Source organism: Lipotes vexillifer, unplaced genomic scaffold, assembly GCF_000442215.2.
Source record: "Lipotes vexillifer unplaced genomic scaffold, Lipotes_vexillifer_v1.1 scaffold1359, whole genome shotgun sequence".
Taxonomy (NCBI): Eukaryota; Metazoa; Chordata; class Mammalia; order Artiodactyla; family Lipotidae; genus Lipotes; species Lipotes vexillifer.
The window spans coordinates 1,817,942-1,831,372 of record NW_006771596.1 but is presented as its reverse complement, the minus strand read 5'-3'; the positions used below and the strand labels follow the sequence as shown (position 1 = coordinate 1,831,372).

The following is a 13,431-nucleotide window of genomic DNA, read 5'->3' as shown; positions in this document are numbered from 1 at the left end:
GCGCCCCTCTCCTGTGTCCCCCGTCCCTCACCTGAGTCCTGCGCCCCTCACCTGAGCCCTGCGCCCCTCACCTGAGCCCTGCGCCCCTCACCTGTGTCCCACGTCCCTCACCTGAGTCCTGTGCCCCTCACCTGAGCCCTGCGCGCCTCACCTGTGTCCCACGGCCCTCACCTGAGCCCCGCGCCCCTCACCTGAGCCCTGCGCCCCTCACCTGTGTCCCACGTCCCTCACCTGAGTCCTGCGCCCCTCACCTGAGCCCTGCGCGCCTCACCTGAGTCCTGCGCCCCTCACCTGAGTCCGCCCCTCACCTGAGCCCTGCACCCCTCACCTGAGGCCTGCGCCCCTCACCTGAGCCCCGCGCCCCTCACCTGAGTCCCGCGCCCCTCACCTGTGTCCCGCATCCCTCACCTGAGTCCTGTGCCCCTCACCTGAGCCCTGCGCCCCTCACCTGTGTCCCACGTCCCTCACCTGAGCCCTGCGCCCCTCACCTGTGTCCCACGTCCCTCACCTGAGCCCTGCGCCCCTCACCTGTGTCCCACGTCCCTCACCTGAGCCCTGCGCCCCTCACCTGTGTCCCACGTCCCTCACCTGAGCCCTGCGCCCCTCACCTGTGTCCCACGTCCCTCACCTGAGCCCTGCGCCCCTCACCTGTGTCCCACGTCCCTCACCTGAGCCCTGCGCCCCTCACCTGTGTCCCACGTCCCTCACCTGAGCCCTGCGCCCCTCACCTGAGTCCCGCGCCCCTCACCTGTGTCCCGCATCCCTCACCTGAGTCCTGTGCCCCTCACCTGAGTCCTGCGCCCCTCACCTGAGCCCTGCGCCCCTCACCTGAGCCCTGCGCCCCTCACCTGAGTCCCGCGCCCCTCACCTGAGTCCTGTGCCCCTCACCTGAGTCCTGCGCCCCTCACCTGAGTCCTGCGCCCCTCACCTGAGTCCTGCGCCCCTCACCTGAGTCCTGCGCCCCTCACCTGAGTCCTGCGCCCCTCACCTGAGTCCTGCGCCCCTCACCTGAGTCCTGCGCCCCTCACCTGAGTCCTGCGCCCCTCACCTGAGTCCTGCGCCCCTCACCTGAGTCCTGCGCCCCTCACCTGAGTCCTGCGCCCCTCACCTGAGTCCTGCGCCCCTCACCTGAGTCCTGCGCCCCTCACCTGAGTCCTGCGCCCCTCACCTGAGTCCTGCGCCCCTCACCTGAGTCCTGCGCCCCTCACCTGAGTCCTGCGCCCCTCACCTGAGTCCTGCGCCCCTCACCTGAGTCCTGCGCCCCTCACCTGAGTCCTGCGCCCCTCACCTGAGTCCTGCGCCCCTCACCTGAGTCCTGCGCCCCTCACCTGAGTCCTGCGCCCCTCACCTGAGTCCTGCGCCCCTCACCTGAGTCCTGCGCCCCTCACCTGAGTCCTGCGCCCCTCACCTGAGTCCTGCGCCCCTCACCTGAGTCCTGCGCCCCTCACCTGAGTCCTGCGCCCCTCACCTGAGTCCTGCGCCCCTCACCTGAGTCCTGCGCCCCTCACCTGAGTCCTGCGCCCCTCACCTGAGTCCTGCGCCCCTCACCTGAGTCCTGCGCCCCTCACCTGAGTCCTGCGCCCCTCACCTGAGTCCTGCGCCCCTCACCTGAGTCCTGCGCCCCTCACCTGAGTCCTGCGCCCCTCACCTGAGTCCTGCGCCCCTCACCTGAGTCCTGCGCCCCTCACCTGAGTCCTGCGCCCCTCACCTGAGTCCTGCGCCCCTCATCTGAGCCCTGCGCCCCTCACCTGAGCCCTGCGCCCCTCTCCTGAGTCCTGCGCCCCTCACCTGAGCCCTGCGCCCCTCACCTGAGTCCTGCGCCCCTCACCTGAGCCCTGCGCCCCTCACCTGTGTCCCACGTCCCTCACCTGGGTCCCGCGCCCCTCACCTGAGCCCTGCGCCCCTCACCTGAGCCCTGCGCCCCTCACCTGAGTCCTGCACCCCTCATCTGAGCCCCGGAAGTGGCTCAGTCACCCTCAATCGTGTCCAGATCAATTTCCCAGGGCAGAGTGACCTTCAGCGCCCACACAGGGTGGTCACAAGCCTTCCTGTGTGCACAGCACCCCTCGATCCATAGCGCACCCCATCCCTGATCTCCTGCAAAAGGTTCTCAAACCTGATTTGCAGGAGAGGCAGAGAAGGCCCAGGGAGGTGCGGTAGGACTCAGGATGGCCCAGCCCTCGAGGACCCCAGGGCCCTGACTCCAAGCTCCATCCCATCCCCTCCCCTCCCTCACGGCCCTCCTCTCACGGGCAACAGGCCAGGCCCAGGACACAAGGTCAGCGGGGACACCCTCCCATGTGAGCAGAGCTCAAGGCTTGAGAAGCAGCGATCTGGGGAGCCATGAGTCCTTAAGAAGGCTCCGCACAGGACCCCTTCTGGAGCCCACCTTTCGCCGATGGGAGGGCACGATGAAAAAGGTCTCAATGTTGTGAGTTTTCAGAAAACTGTTCCTCTCGTGTCCATGGCCCGGCTCCACCTCATAGTCACCATTCAGGCACGCCAGGGTGGTCTTTGTGATGTGAACCTTCCTAAGGAAAAGGAGGCGGAGATTTGGACGGGGCCGCAGCTGGTCTGGGCAGCATCCGGGCGATGCTCTGCGGGGTCCTGGCAGCGGTGCCCCCCCGTCACGGGCAAGCTCTGGAAGGAACACTCAGATTCCCTGGGGCATACGCACAGGAGGACTGACAGGTGGGATGGGGCAGGGGAGGGACCCCAGGAGAGAGCGGGGAGCGTGCAAAGGAGGGCCAAGAACAGGGAGGGCTGCAGGCGGAGGGGATAAGGAGCCAGAGGGACACCAGAGGAACTGAAGGGGACAAAGGAAGCAAGTGTCAGAGGACACAGAGAGGACGATGAGGGAAGGAGAGGAGGGCAAGGTGAGGGGAGAAGCGAGGCCCCTCCCCCGGCTGCGGTCCCCAAGCCCCCAGGGCGGGAGGACCCCAGCCCGACATCAGGCCCACACTGTCCCCACACAAAGTGGGCGGGTGGGAACAGAGCCGTGTGCGCGGCATTCACGCCCACCCCGGTGAGTTTTCTGGTGAGAGAAGGAGAAATCCTCAGTTAGCACAACCTGAGCAAAACCCAGTCCCCACGTAACCTAGACACGTGGCCTGAGCTTCCGGCCCTTAGCGAGGCCTGGGCACTCGGGCTTAGGGAGAAAGACAAACTCCCCAGCAGGCCAAACACTCCCTGCAAAGACCTGAGAGCCCGCACGTCCCCAACCAGTCTCCTGAATTCCTTGGTCGGGGAGGCGGAGACACATGCAGGGCACTGAGGCAGGAGTGAGCATCCCCCCACTGCTGGCCCTGAGGGCACCTGGGACACTGTCACCCCATCAGCCTGGCCCTGAACTGCAAACGCCATCAACCGTCTCCAGAAATGCACACACGTCCACTCACTCATTCACTGGCCCCCCCTCCCTCCTTTCCTTCCTCCCTTCCTTCCACCACAGAGAGGGACAGCACAGTCCTGTCACTGAGCTGAGGGGCCAATAGGGAGACAGAAACATAAGTGACCGCTCTCAGAGCAGAGCATCTCAGGCTCTGGAAAAGAGGAGGGGTCTCGGGTACAGGTTGCCCTAAAAGCACACGGTGGGAATGGACAGCACCCAGGCTCTCAGCCTGGACTGGGGAGAAGCTGGAGACTTGACTGGTCCTGAGCAGCAAGGCCACTAAAGGGGACAGGGCCACCTCACTTCCAAGTACTGCCCACCACTCACGGGGCGATCCCTCACCCAACACAGGTGGTGGGAGTGAAGACAGCCACGCTAGCTCGCCTGCCCTGGAGACGGAGGGTGGGGACGCCCAGTGTCTGCCATCTTTAAGGCCCGCAGCACCAGAGCCCAGTTATTGATGAGACTGTCTTGTCCAAGACAATAGGGGTGGGGAGATGTGGGACCTGGGGCGGAGGGGGCTCCACCATACCCTGGAGCTGGGTGGGGTATGCAGGTGACCCCAATCATGGTTCCTACCTGAGGGCCCCTGGGGCGGGGGGCGCGGGTAGGCCATTTGCTCAGGACCCAATTTCACTTGCTTCCAGGCAGCCTGGAACATGCATCCAGCACATCAGTTTGCGGCTGACCAGGAGCCGTGTGTGCTTCAGGGCAGCAGAGAGGGCTGTGTGGTCTCCTGCCACCAAGAAGCTGGAGGCCATCTCCATGCAAAAAGCAGACAGGTGCCCCATCCCTCCCTGGCCTTGGCCTCTCCAAGGCAACCACTCAGGGTGTATGGCCTTGGGAAGGAGTCCATGAACCAAGTCCCAGGGGTCCCAGCATGAGATGCTGGGGTAAAGACACAGCAGTGATTCATTCCTCCCATCTGTCCACCCGTCCATCTGTCTGTGTGACCAGCCACACTCCCCGAATACCCAATGAACAGAAGATAAGTGCTTGCAGAATGGATGGATGGAGGATGGATGGGTGGATGGAAGGAAGTATGGAGGATGGATGAGTGGATAGGTGGGTGGATGAAGAAAGCAAAAGAAGGACCAAGGGGGAAGGGGGAGGGATGGGCTGGGAGTTTGGGGTTAGCAGATGCAAACTATTATATAGAGAATGGATCAGCAGCAAGGTCTCAGTGCACAGCACAGGGAACTATATTCAATATCCTGTGATAAACCATAAATGGAAAAGAATATGAAAAAGAACGTATTGATATATATATGCACGTGTAACTGAGTCACTTGGCTGTGCAGTAGAAATTAACACAACATTGTGAATCAACTATACTTCGATGAAATAAAATTTTTTAAAAGAATGAAGGAATCACATGAAGAATAGTGCAAGAAAGAGCAAAACATAAAGAGAGGCAGAGCGAGGAAAGCCTGAGAAGCTCCAGGGCGGACACCACCTCCAGGGGCCTGGGAGTCTCGGAAGGTTACTGAAAAAACCCCATCACACACGTCCCCCCACCCCACCCCCCGCTGCGAGGGCAAGGCGGGACCCCGAGGGGCGCACACACCACGTGTGCCAGGCCCCTAGAGGCACTGGGGAGGGTGGCTCAGCAGCCCCTGGTCCCCACTCACGGAGCAGCTTTCCAGCAACCCCTCCCAGGCCAGCTTCCTTCCGCTCCGCCCCCTGCCCTGCGGGGAGAGTCGCAATGCTCCGTCTCCCTGGGAGCCAGGCAGTCACGCTTTGGCCCTCGTGTGCCCTGAACCCTCTGCTGAGGCCACCGCTGGCGGCGCGCACCTGATCTGGTGTCCAGTCCTCGTTTTGCGGCACTGAACGCAGCTGACGGCCCTCCCTCCTCCCCGGCCCTCCTCCCGGCTGCCCGCACTCCCTCTCACCACCCCGCACTCCCCTGCCCCTCTTCCTGTCTCGCGCTCCCCTCCTCTCAGGAGCTCTCAGGCTCGGACCTTCATCATCTTCCCTCCTCCTTGCACTTCCTCCTGGCGCTCCGTGCGCAGTGCCAGGGTCTCAGTGCCCCCAAGGGCCTGTGAGCGCCCCAGACCCCCGCCCAGCTCCGAACTGACCTCAGTGCCCAGGAGACCCAGGCTGACAGGTGATAAAGGCACCTCCCCCTGGCCCCGTGTTGTGCTCCCCTCTCTGCATCCCCCAGAGTTCTCCCTGTGGCCCCCCCAAGAACGTGAACCCCACCGGGGCCGAGGGCTCTGTCTTCACTGCCGACACCACCCTCCCCCCTCCTGGAAAAGCCAGGTGCTCTGTAAACACTGTGCTCCTGAGGGAGGTGTCTCCGAAAGGGGGAGTGGAGGGGAGAAGAGAAGCAGGAAGCAAAGCAGAGAGCAGGGCAGGCAGGGCGCGCCGCCCCCCGACCGTGGGACTGGTAGGTAGGGTGAAAGGAGGGAAGCTACCGGTCAGCCGGAACTTGAAAGACGCCCTGGCCAGGTGAAGGGGCCTGCGGGGCGGGGTCCCTGGCGGTGGGAAGTCCGTGTGCTTGTCCGCACAGCAGGCAGAACACTGAAAGACCTCAGTGGGCAGGGGAGGAGGGAGGTAGGCGGCTCCTGGCACCACCTGGCCGGCCAGGGGGCTGGACTCTGTGCAGGACAGCGGGGCTGCAGGCGGGCTGCTGCTGGGATTCACTCTGGCGCCCAGAGGGCGAGGGGCAGGCACAGTGAGAAGGTGTCCCCCCTCCCCCGCCGCCCCGAGACCCTGCTCTGAAGGGTGGAGAACAGGAGGAGTGGAGGGGTGCTGGAAGGACAGGGCCCTGGAGGAAGGAGGGGTCGGTGGCCAAGAGGTTCCCCCCGGGGGGATGCTCAGAGGCAGCCCGGGTCACAGACGACAATGCCGCGATTTTTGAGCTCGCTTAGAAATGCCGTGGCCACTCCCATGGCAGGCTTAGCGTGGATTCAGGCTCGTTGGATTCTAATCTCCAGGCTTGCTGCTTCCTGGAGCCCCATAAGCCCTCCTTTCCTGCAATTTCAAAGCCGCTCTCCAGAGCGAGTGGCCTTGGATGTCACTCACTGGTCCCTCGGCCGAGCTCAGGGCCTTGGCACAAGGAAAGGTGTCACCTGTTTCCGCCACCTCCCCCAAAACGTCAGGCCAGGAGGGAGGGGGGAAGATGAGGCCCAGAGGACGCCAGGTCTCTAGGGTGAGAACAGGACAGCTGGGAACAGGCAGCCAGGGTCAGAGGGGCCCTGAGGCCCCTCAGAGAGGAGGGCACAGAGCTTTGCCCTGAGGTTCGTAAGACAGAAGCAGACATGCGTGTGCAGGAGTCTAACGCTCAGCTCTAGCCCCTGGGAACCGCAGCAGGGCCCTGCAGCAGCTGCGAGCACGGCCTGCCAACCCCTCTAAGAGGCGGAAGTCGGGAGGGTGGGACCATGAGAGTGTGCCTCAGAGCCCCCTCTTCGGCAGTGACATCATCCCCCTGCTGCCCACCGTTCGTGGAGGGAGGGGAGCTCCCGTTCAGTTCTCGGGTTAATGTTTTCACCGTACATGATGCCTTGGCTCTGGGGAGTGGTTTGAAGAAAATAAGACCAAAGGAGGCGACTGTAATTAGGAAGCATTAGGAGTGCACGGACCAGTGAGAAATGCACCCTCCTCACTCTAGAAGAAAATCTGTAACTTCCCTAGTGGGGCTCTAAAGGCAGAACACTTTCCACTGTAAGTCTGAGAAAGAAAGGAAAAGGAGAAGCAACAGTCAGCAGGCAGGACAGCTCCGAGCCAGGCAGACCCCCGGGGCGCTCAGTCTCCTCCTCCAGGGTCGGCTTGCCCACTCTCTTTGGGGCCTTGGGGGTGGGGCTGGGACAGCCGGGCGTGCCCAGATCCCCAGGCAGAAGGTTGAATCAGAAACCCCCGCCCCTGCCCTCAGGGTCCCCGATTTACCCAGGCAGGCCGGCGGCTTCCATGACGTTCGCCAGGGTCACGTCGTTGGACCACACGTCGTACTGCCACTTGCGCAGGCCCAGGACCCCGCAGAGGACTCTGCCGGTGTGCAGCCCCACGCGCATGTTCAGGTCCACCTCAGTGGCCTCGGCCACGGACCTGCAGCAAACACAGGCAGGGCGTGGGGCTGGGGCCCCGTGGTCTGCTCCCCCAGGGCCAGGAGCACAGGGCAGCGGGAGCATGGTGTGGGGGGGGGGGGGTCTCCTGACGTAGTCAGCCTGACCCCCGAGCTGTGGGCCCTGGTGGGCAGGGGTCACTCCAAGCTGGCTCCCCCCTGCTCCCTTGGCCACTGGCCATCTCACAAGGCATCCCACCTCCCCATCCCCCTCCCCACCCAGAGCAGTGGCAGAAGAGAAATGAGCCCAGGACCCCGATCCTGCTCTGGGTACCACTGACCTGATCAGGGGTGTTCGTGCCTGCTTGCTAGCCAGGGGCCAGCGTAGGGGGGGGGGGGGGGGGTCTCCTGACCTAGTCAGCCTGACCCCCGAGCTGTGGGCCCTGGTGGGCAGGGGTCACTCCAAGCTGGCTCCCCCCTGCTCCCTTGGCCACTGGCCATCTCACAAGGCATCCCACCTCCCCATCCCCCTCCCCACCCAGAGCAGTGGCAGAAGAGAAATGAGCCCAGGACCCCGATCCTGCTCTGGGTACCACTGACCTGATCAGGGGTGTTCGTGCCTGCTTGCTAGCCAGGGGCCAGCGTAAGAGCCCTGGGGAACATCGGACAGGGTCCCAGGAGCCCTGGGAACTGTCAAGGTTTGACCCTGTGTTCCCTGACTGAAAGGGTGGGCTGCAGACCCAGCCTGTGGGGAGGCCCAAGGCTCCACAAACCTGCCCCAAACAATAGGGGGACCTTGTGGGTTGCAAACTGTGCGTCAGTCAACTCAAGGGAGAAAACAAGACAAAACATGCGGACGCTGAAATCAGACTGCAGGGCCAGTGCACACGCGCTCCACTTCCCCAGGCGCTCGTGTCTCTGGGCTCCAGCCCCAGCTGAGGAAAGGGTTGGCATGAAGCCCTGAGGGCCCCAGGAGAGACCACCTTCGGAGGTGGGGGGCAGCGTCACTGGAAGCACGTCAGAAGAAACAGGAGGTGGTTTTAAAAGTTCCTTTTAAAGGAACGAGGACGCCCTGCATGGTTTCTCCAGCCCCACGAGGCCCACGGTGAAGTGAGATGCAGGAAGTACACAGAGGGCCTGTGATCGCACAGCCAGAGCGCAGGGGATGCAGCGCAGCCACGGGGAGGCCCTCTGATGCCACTTTGCTGGAGTTTCCACTTCTCCCCTAAAGCAAGAGATTATTTAATCTTCAAAAAGTCTGAAGCATGTTGCTGAGGAAGCAATATCGGGCCTGGCTGGTGTGCTCCAAGGGACAGAATTGCAAGGAAGCCGTGAGGGCGGGGAGTGGGTCAGCCACAGCGCCCCCAGCCCTCCCCACCCTGGGCGGGTCCAAAGGTGGTCCCGACCGGCACGTGTGTTGGATGGGGTTCTCCGGCCGGTGGAGACGTTCTGTAGCAAGAAGGGCAGGAAGATGGAGCTGAGGCTCGGGGACACGGCAGCCCCATGATTAGGACATCGGCTGTGAGAGGGAAGGGAGACTGGGAGACCAAAGGCACACAGGGCCACACTGCCACCACCCTCGGGCAGCCCGACATGGACTACCCACCCTCCGTCCCCTCCCAACGGCAGGTGCCCTGTAGTCCAACCACATCTAGACCTGCCCCCGCAATACAGAAGGTACCCCGAGCCTGTGAGCAAAATCTCAGTCCTGCCCCAGGACTGATTCATGTGCATCCCACCCTGTTCAAACATAACATAGGCCCAGCCCGGATGCTGCATCCAGGAAGCCCTCCCAGATCCTTCACCACAGCAAACCCACCCCCGTCCCTGCCCAGACCCTTGTCACTCTGCTTCTGCTATGATAGCTGGGTCAGGCTCCATCAGAGACTACTGCGGCCACATGGCCACATGGCCGGGCTGACTCTACTGACCTGAGGCTTGGCGGACATCTTAGGGCCCTCCCAGAGAGTGGGTTGCAAGCATCCTGGGAGGGGCTGCCCCAGGCCATTCCTCACCTGCGTCTTGTCCCAGGCGGCTGGGACTTCCCACCTACCCCACCTGCGACGGCTGCAAGCTGTAACAGGGCTTGGCCGCTGGACAGATGCATTCCGGCCACAGCGCCCGCCACTGGCCCCTTGGGTTTGGTGTCAGCCCAAGGGAGAAGGAAGGCGGTAGCTGACACCTCCTGCCCTGGCTTATCTTCCACAGCCCACTTGCGTCCACAGTGTCCTGACTAGCCCCAACCCACCTGGTGGTCACTGCGCGTGAGCCTGCCTCCACGCTCGGTACCTGGAAGTCCTCTGTGCCTGGACAGGCCTGCCGCCTGCTGCCCCGAGGCCCATCCACAAGGGATCCTGCCCACTAGCTTCCCAGGGCCTGGTGTAACACCCGGTCCTGGACCCTCGTGAGTAAACAGTATGGAATGAGATTTCAGTTCCCCTCGCTCACACAGCTGCTGACCACCGCCAGCTCGCTGCCCTCCAAGAAAAAAACCCTTAACCTAAAAGACTAAAGAAAGACGAGGGGCTTCAAATGGTGATGAAATAAAGAGACTGGGAATCTTCATCTGGAGCAAAATGAATGCCACCAGGACACAACTTAAGTCCACAACATCGCAAGGAGGGCGACAGAGAAGGAAAGTCCCGAAGCCCTGGCTCACGTGCCTCTGACAGCAAAGGAGCCTGTTCTGTGCAGCAGAAGAGAGGACAGCGCTGGGCCACCCCGCGGGAAGGCTGGGCCTTCCCCAGAGACTCTGAAACTAGCATCCCCAGGGACTCTGAAACTATCCCATGATCTCTTCCTAGCAGGTTATTGATGCATGATGCCCTAACTAACGATCCACGATTTATTCATCATCATAACAGGAGTAGCAGCATTAAAGAAGCGAACACTTACACCCGGGGTGCACCTCGGGCTGGGTCCCCAGAGCTCCACCTCCCCAGCTCGTGCACACTCGGCTGCCTCAATGCCAACGTCCTGTCCTCAGATCAAAAACTGCAGGCTGCGACCAGGAAGGGACAGGACCTGGTCAGCAATGGCACAGCATGCGTGAGGCTCATTGGACCCAGCCCGCCTGCCCTGCCCTGACATCCACTAGCACACCATTCGCCCACTGCCTGGCAGGGCTTCCTGCCAGCCAGGAGCCCCTGCCACGGCCCCCCGCCCCGAGCGGCCTCCACTCAAACCTCCCCCCGATCCCAGCCTGTCTTCTAACCAGGAGCAGTTCTGCCTGCAACTGCTCACGTCACCCACCGAGGGCCTGTCCCCCAAAACCATGGCACACGCGGGCCCCGGAGGCGTGCCGAGACGCTGCCTTCCCAGCTGGCTCTCGAGCCCAGCCTCACCATCCTCCATATTCAGGGGGCCAGGCCAGACCATAGAACCAGATACGTCTACACAGGGTCCCGGGCATCCTGGTGTTCAGCTTTGATAACCTCAGAAGTCTGCGTGCCACGAATTTACAATAAAGGTTTTGTGGGGCTTCCCTGGTGGCGCAGTGGTTGAGAGTCCGCCTGCCGATTCAGGGGACACGGGTTCGTGCCCCGGTCTGGGAAGATCCCACATGCCGCGGAGTGGCTGGGCCTGTGAGCCATGGCCGCTGAGCCTGTGCATCCGGAGCCTGTGCTCCGTGACGGGAGAGGCCACAGCAGTGAGGGGCCCGCGTACCGCAAAAAAAAATAGAAAAATTTAAAAAAATAAAAGTTTTGTGGAAGCCTGACTGTTCACATATCTTTACTACCTATTTAGTTGTATACACTTTAAATGTGGTTTTTTTTCAGTTTTAACTCTTTTTTCATTCGTTTGCCAATCGCCAGTTAAAGGTACTGAAACAAGAAATCTAAGGTTTAAAAAAAAATTTTTTTAATTCACAAAAAGAAATGAGTTTGGGAAATGTAAAGAAGTAAACCTCCAAAAGATGTTTTTGTGCATTTTAAGCATTTCTACTTCTGCAGTCGTGGAAGGGCAAAGGGCAGGGGGACTGCTGCGACCCACGTCCAACCTTCCTCAAGGAGGCCTTCCTGTCCCCAGTGTGCAGGGCCTTTGCCAGCCTCCACCCAACCTGTGCAGCCCAGGACACTCCACCAATTTGCCCCGTGTGTCATCCCTTCCAGCAGGCTCTCAACTGGGGGTACAGCAGACGTGCAGTGAGCTGGACAGTCACTTGTAGATAAATCCTGCCTCAAGAACTGTCTCACTCTAGATAACCAACAAGGACCTACTGTACAGCATGGGGAACCATACTCAGTATCTTGTAATAACCTGTAAGGGGAAAAAGTCTGGAAAAGAATAGATATACATATATATATGTGTAACTGAATCGCTCTGCTGTACACCTGAAACTAACATAACATTGTAAATCAACTATACTACAATTTAAAAATTGTCGGGCTTCCCTGGTGGTGCAGTGGTTGAGAATCCGCCTGCCAATGCAGGGGACACAGGTTCGAGCCCCGGTCCGGGAAGATCCCACGTGCGGCGGAGCAACTAAGCCCGTGAGCCACAACTACTGAGCCCGCGAGCCACAACTACTGAAGCCCGTGTGCTTAGAGCCTGTGCTCCACAACAAGAGAAGCCACCACAATGAGTTAAGAAAAAATTGTACGAAAAAGAAAAAGAAAAGAAAATCAGAAAAAAAAACAAAAACAAAAAACCTGTCTCACTGAAGAGCGTTTGCCAAGAACTGAGAAAATTGAAGGACGGGGAGGACCAGGCCTCCAGAACAATCAGAAATGACTTTGGTCACTCGGCCATCTCTTCTCATTCGACCTCCAGCCTTGGGCTGCTCCAGCCTGGGCACATTGGGTCTACCCATGACCTGAGCACAGGCAAGCTGGCCTTACCAGCTCAAAGACGGGTCAGGGAAGGAAGAACACATGTCATTTACTTCTACTTAACTCAATATAGTGAACCAAAAAAACCGAGACCACAAGCAGAGCCATGTCTGGAAGAAGTATTTAGCAAAATGGTACCCTGCATGTTTGGAGGTCTGATTCGTGATTTGCTAATGCCTGTGATGGGCAAGGTGCTCCCCATGGAGTAGACAAACCCCATTCCTATAAGTGCACAGAATCCTGATGCTTTGGAGCCCAAGGGAGGGACAGAGGCAGCCCAGCTGGCTCCCTTTTCTGGGGACTAATGAATTGATGACCGCAGTGGCTGGGGACCCAGCATCTTCTGTGCCAGCCCATTTAACCTGGGATCCCATTTAATTCCCACGACAGCTCAGAGATGCAAACACGGTTTCTGCATGTCACAGCAGAGAAAATCAGGGATGCAAGGAAACCAAAGCATCACCTCAAGGATGGGGAGCCAGGAACCCAAGGGTTCCTGTCTGCTTCCTCGGGCAGGAAACCCCCAGCCCACTCAGGAACAGCCGCATCTGGGGACTGATGGGCTGAACTCTAGGAAGTGTTCTTGTACCAGACTTGGCTGCAGAGGAGCAGTTTCCTTGGGTCTGACCTAATATTCAAGGCCTGACAGAGGGAAGCTGGCACTGGGGTGCAGGAAAGGGTAGAGGCACATGGGTAGCACACCCATTGGTGGGGGGGGGGGCAGGATAAGGCCTGGGTACCCTGGGGAGGGGCCGCAGAACTTAGGGTCAAAGACATAGGTCCAAGGAGCATGACACCACCAGGAGTCCTGGAGAAACCTCCCCAGAACCTTCAAGGTCAAGGACTAGCCCCTGACCACCAGGATGCAGGGCCTGGACGTGGCCATGAGGTTGGTCCCACTGCCCTGGTCTCTGCCAATCCAACCTCGCTCAGAGCCCCGGATGTCATGAAGCCATCACTCCCATTTTTCAGATGGGGAAACTGAGAGCCAGGGTCACAGCTCTGCAGGGGCAAGACGAAGCCAGTCACCACACTTGCTGGGCATGTAAGGCTCTTCCCACTCTATCTCTATTCCTCCCACAGGCAGGTGCCATCTGGCCAAAACCAGGAATATATATATGACTTTAAATTATTATTAAAAATCACACCAACAACAATTAACATGTGGTGTTTTTTTTTTTTTTTTTTTTTTTTTTTTTTTATCC

The 13,431-nt window shown here is 60.2% G+C and overlaps 1 protein-coding gene across 1 annotated transcript in view; it reads right to left on the bottom strand.

Moving 5' to 3' along the window:
* Window positions 1–13,431, bottom strand: part of ADCY1 (adenylate cyclase 1) — a 127,194-nt gene that overhangs the window by 48,388 nt on the left and 65,375 nt on the right. The window contains exons 6-7 of the mRNA XM_007447025.1: window positions 7,280–7,438; window positions 2,390–2,531 (exon numbers count right to left, since the gene is read on the bottom strand). Of these exons, the coding sequence (XP_007447087.1) occupies window positions 2,390–2,531; window positions 7,280–7,438 (301 nt within the window). The remainder of the gene's footprint in view (window positions 1–2,389; window positions 2,532–7,279; window positions 7,439–13,431) is intronic.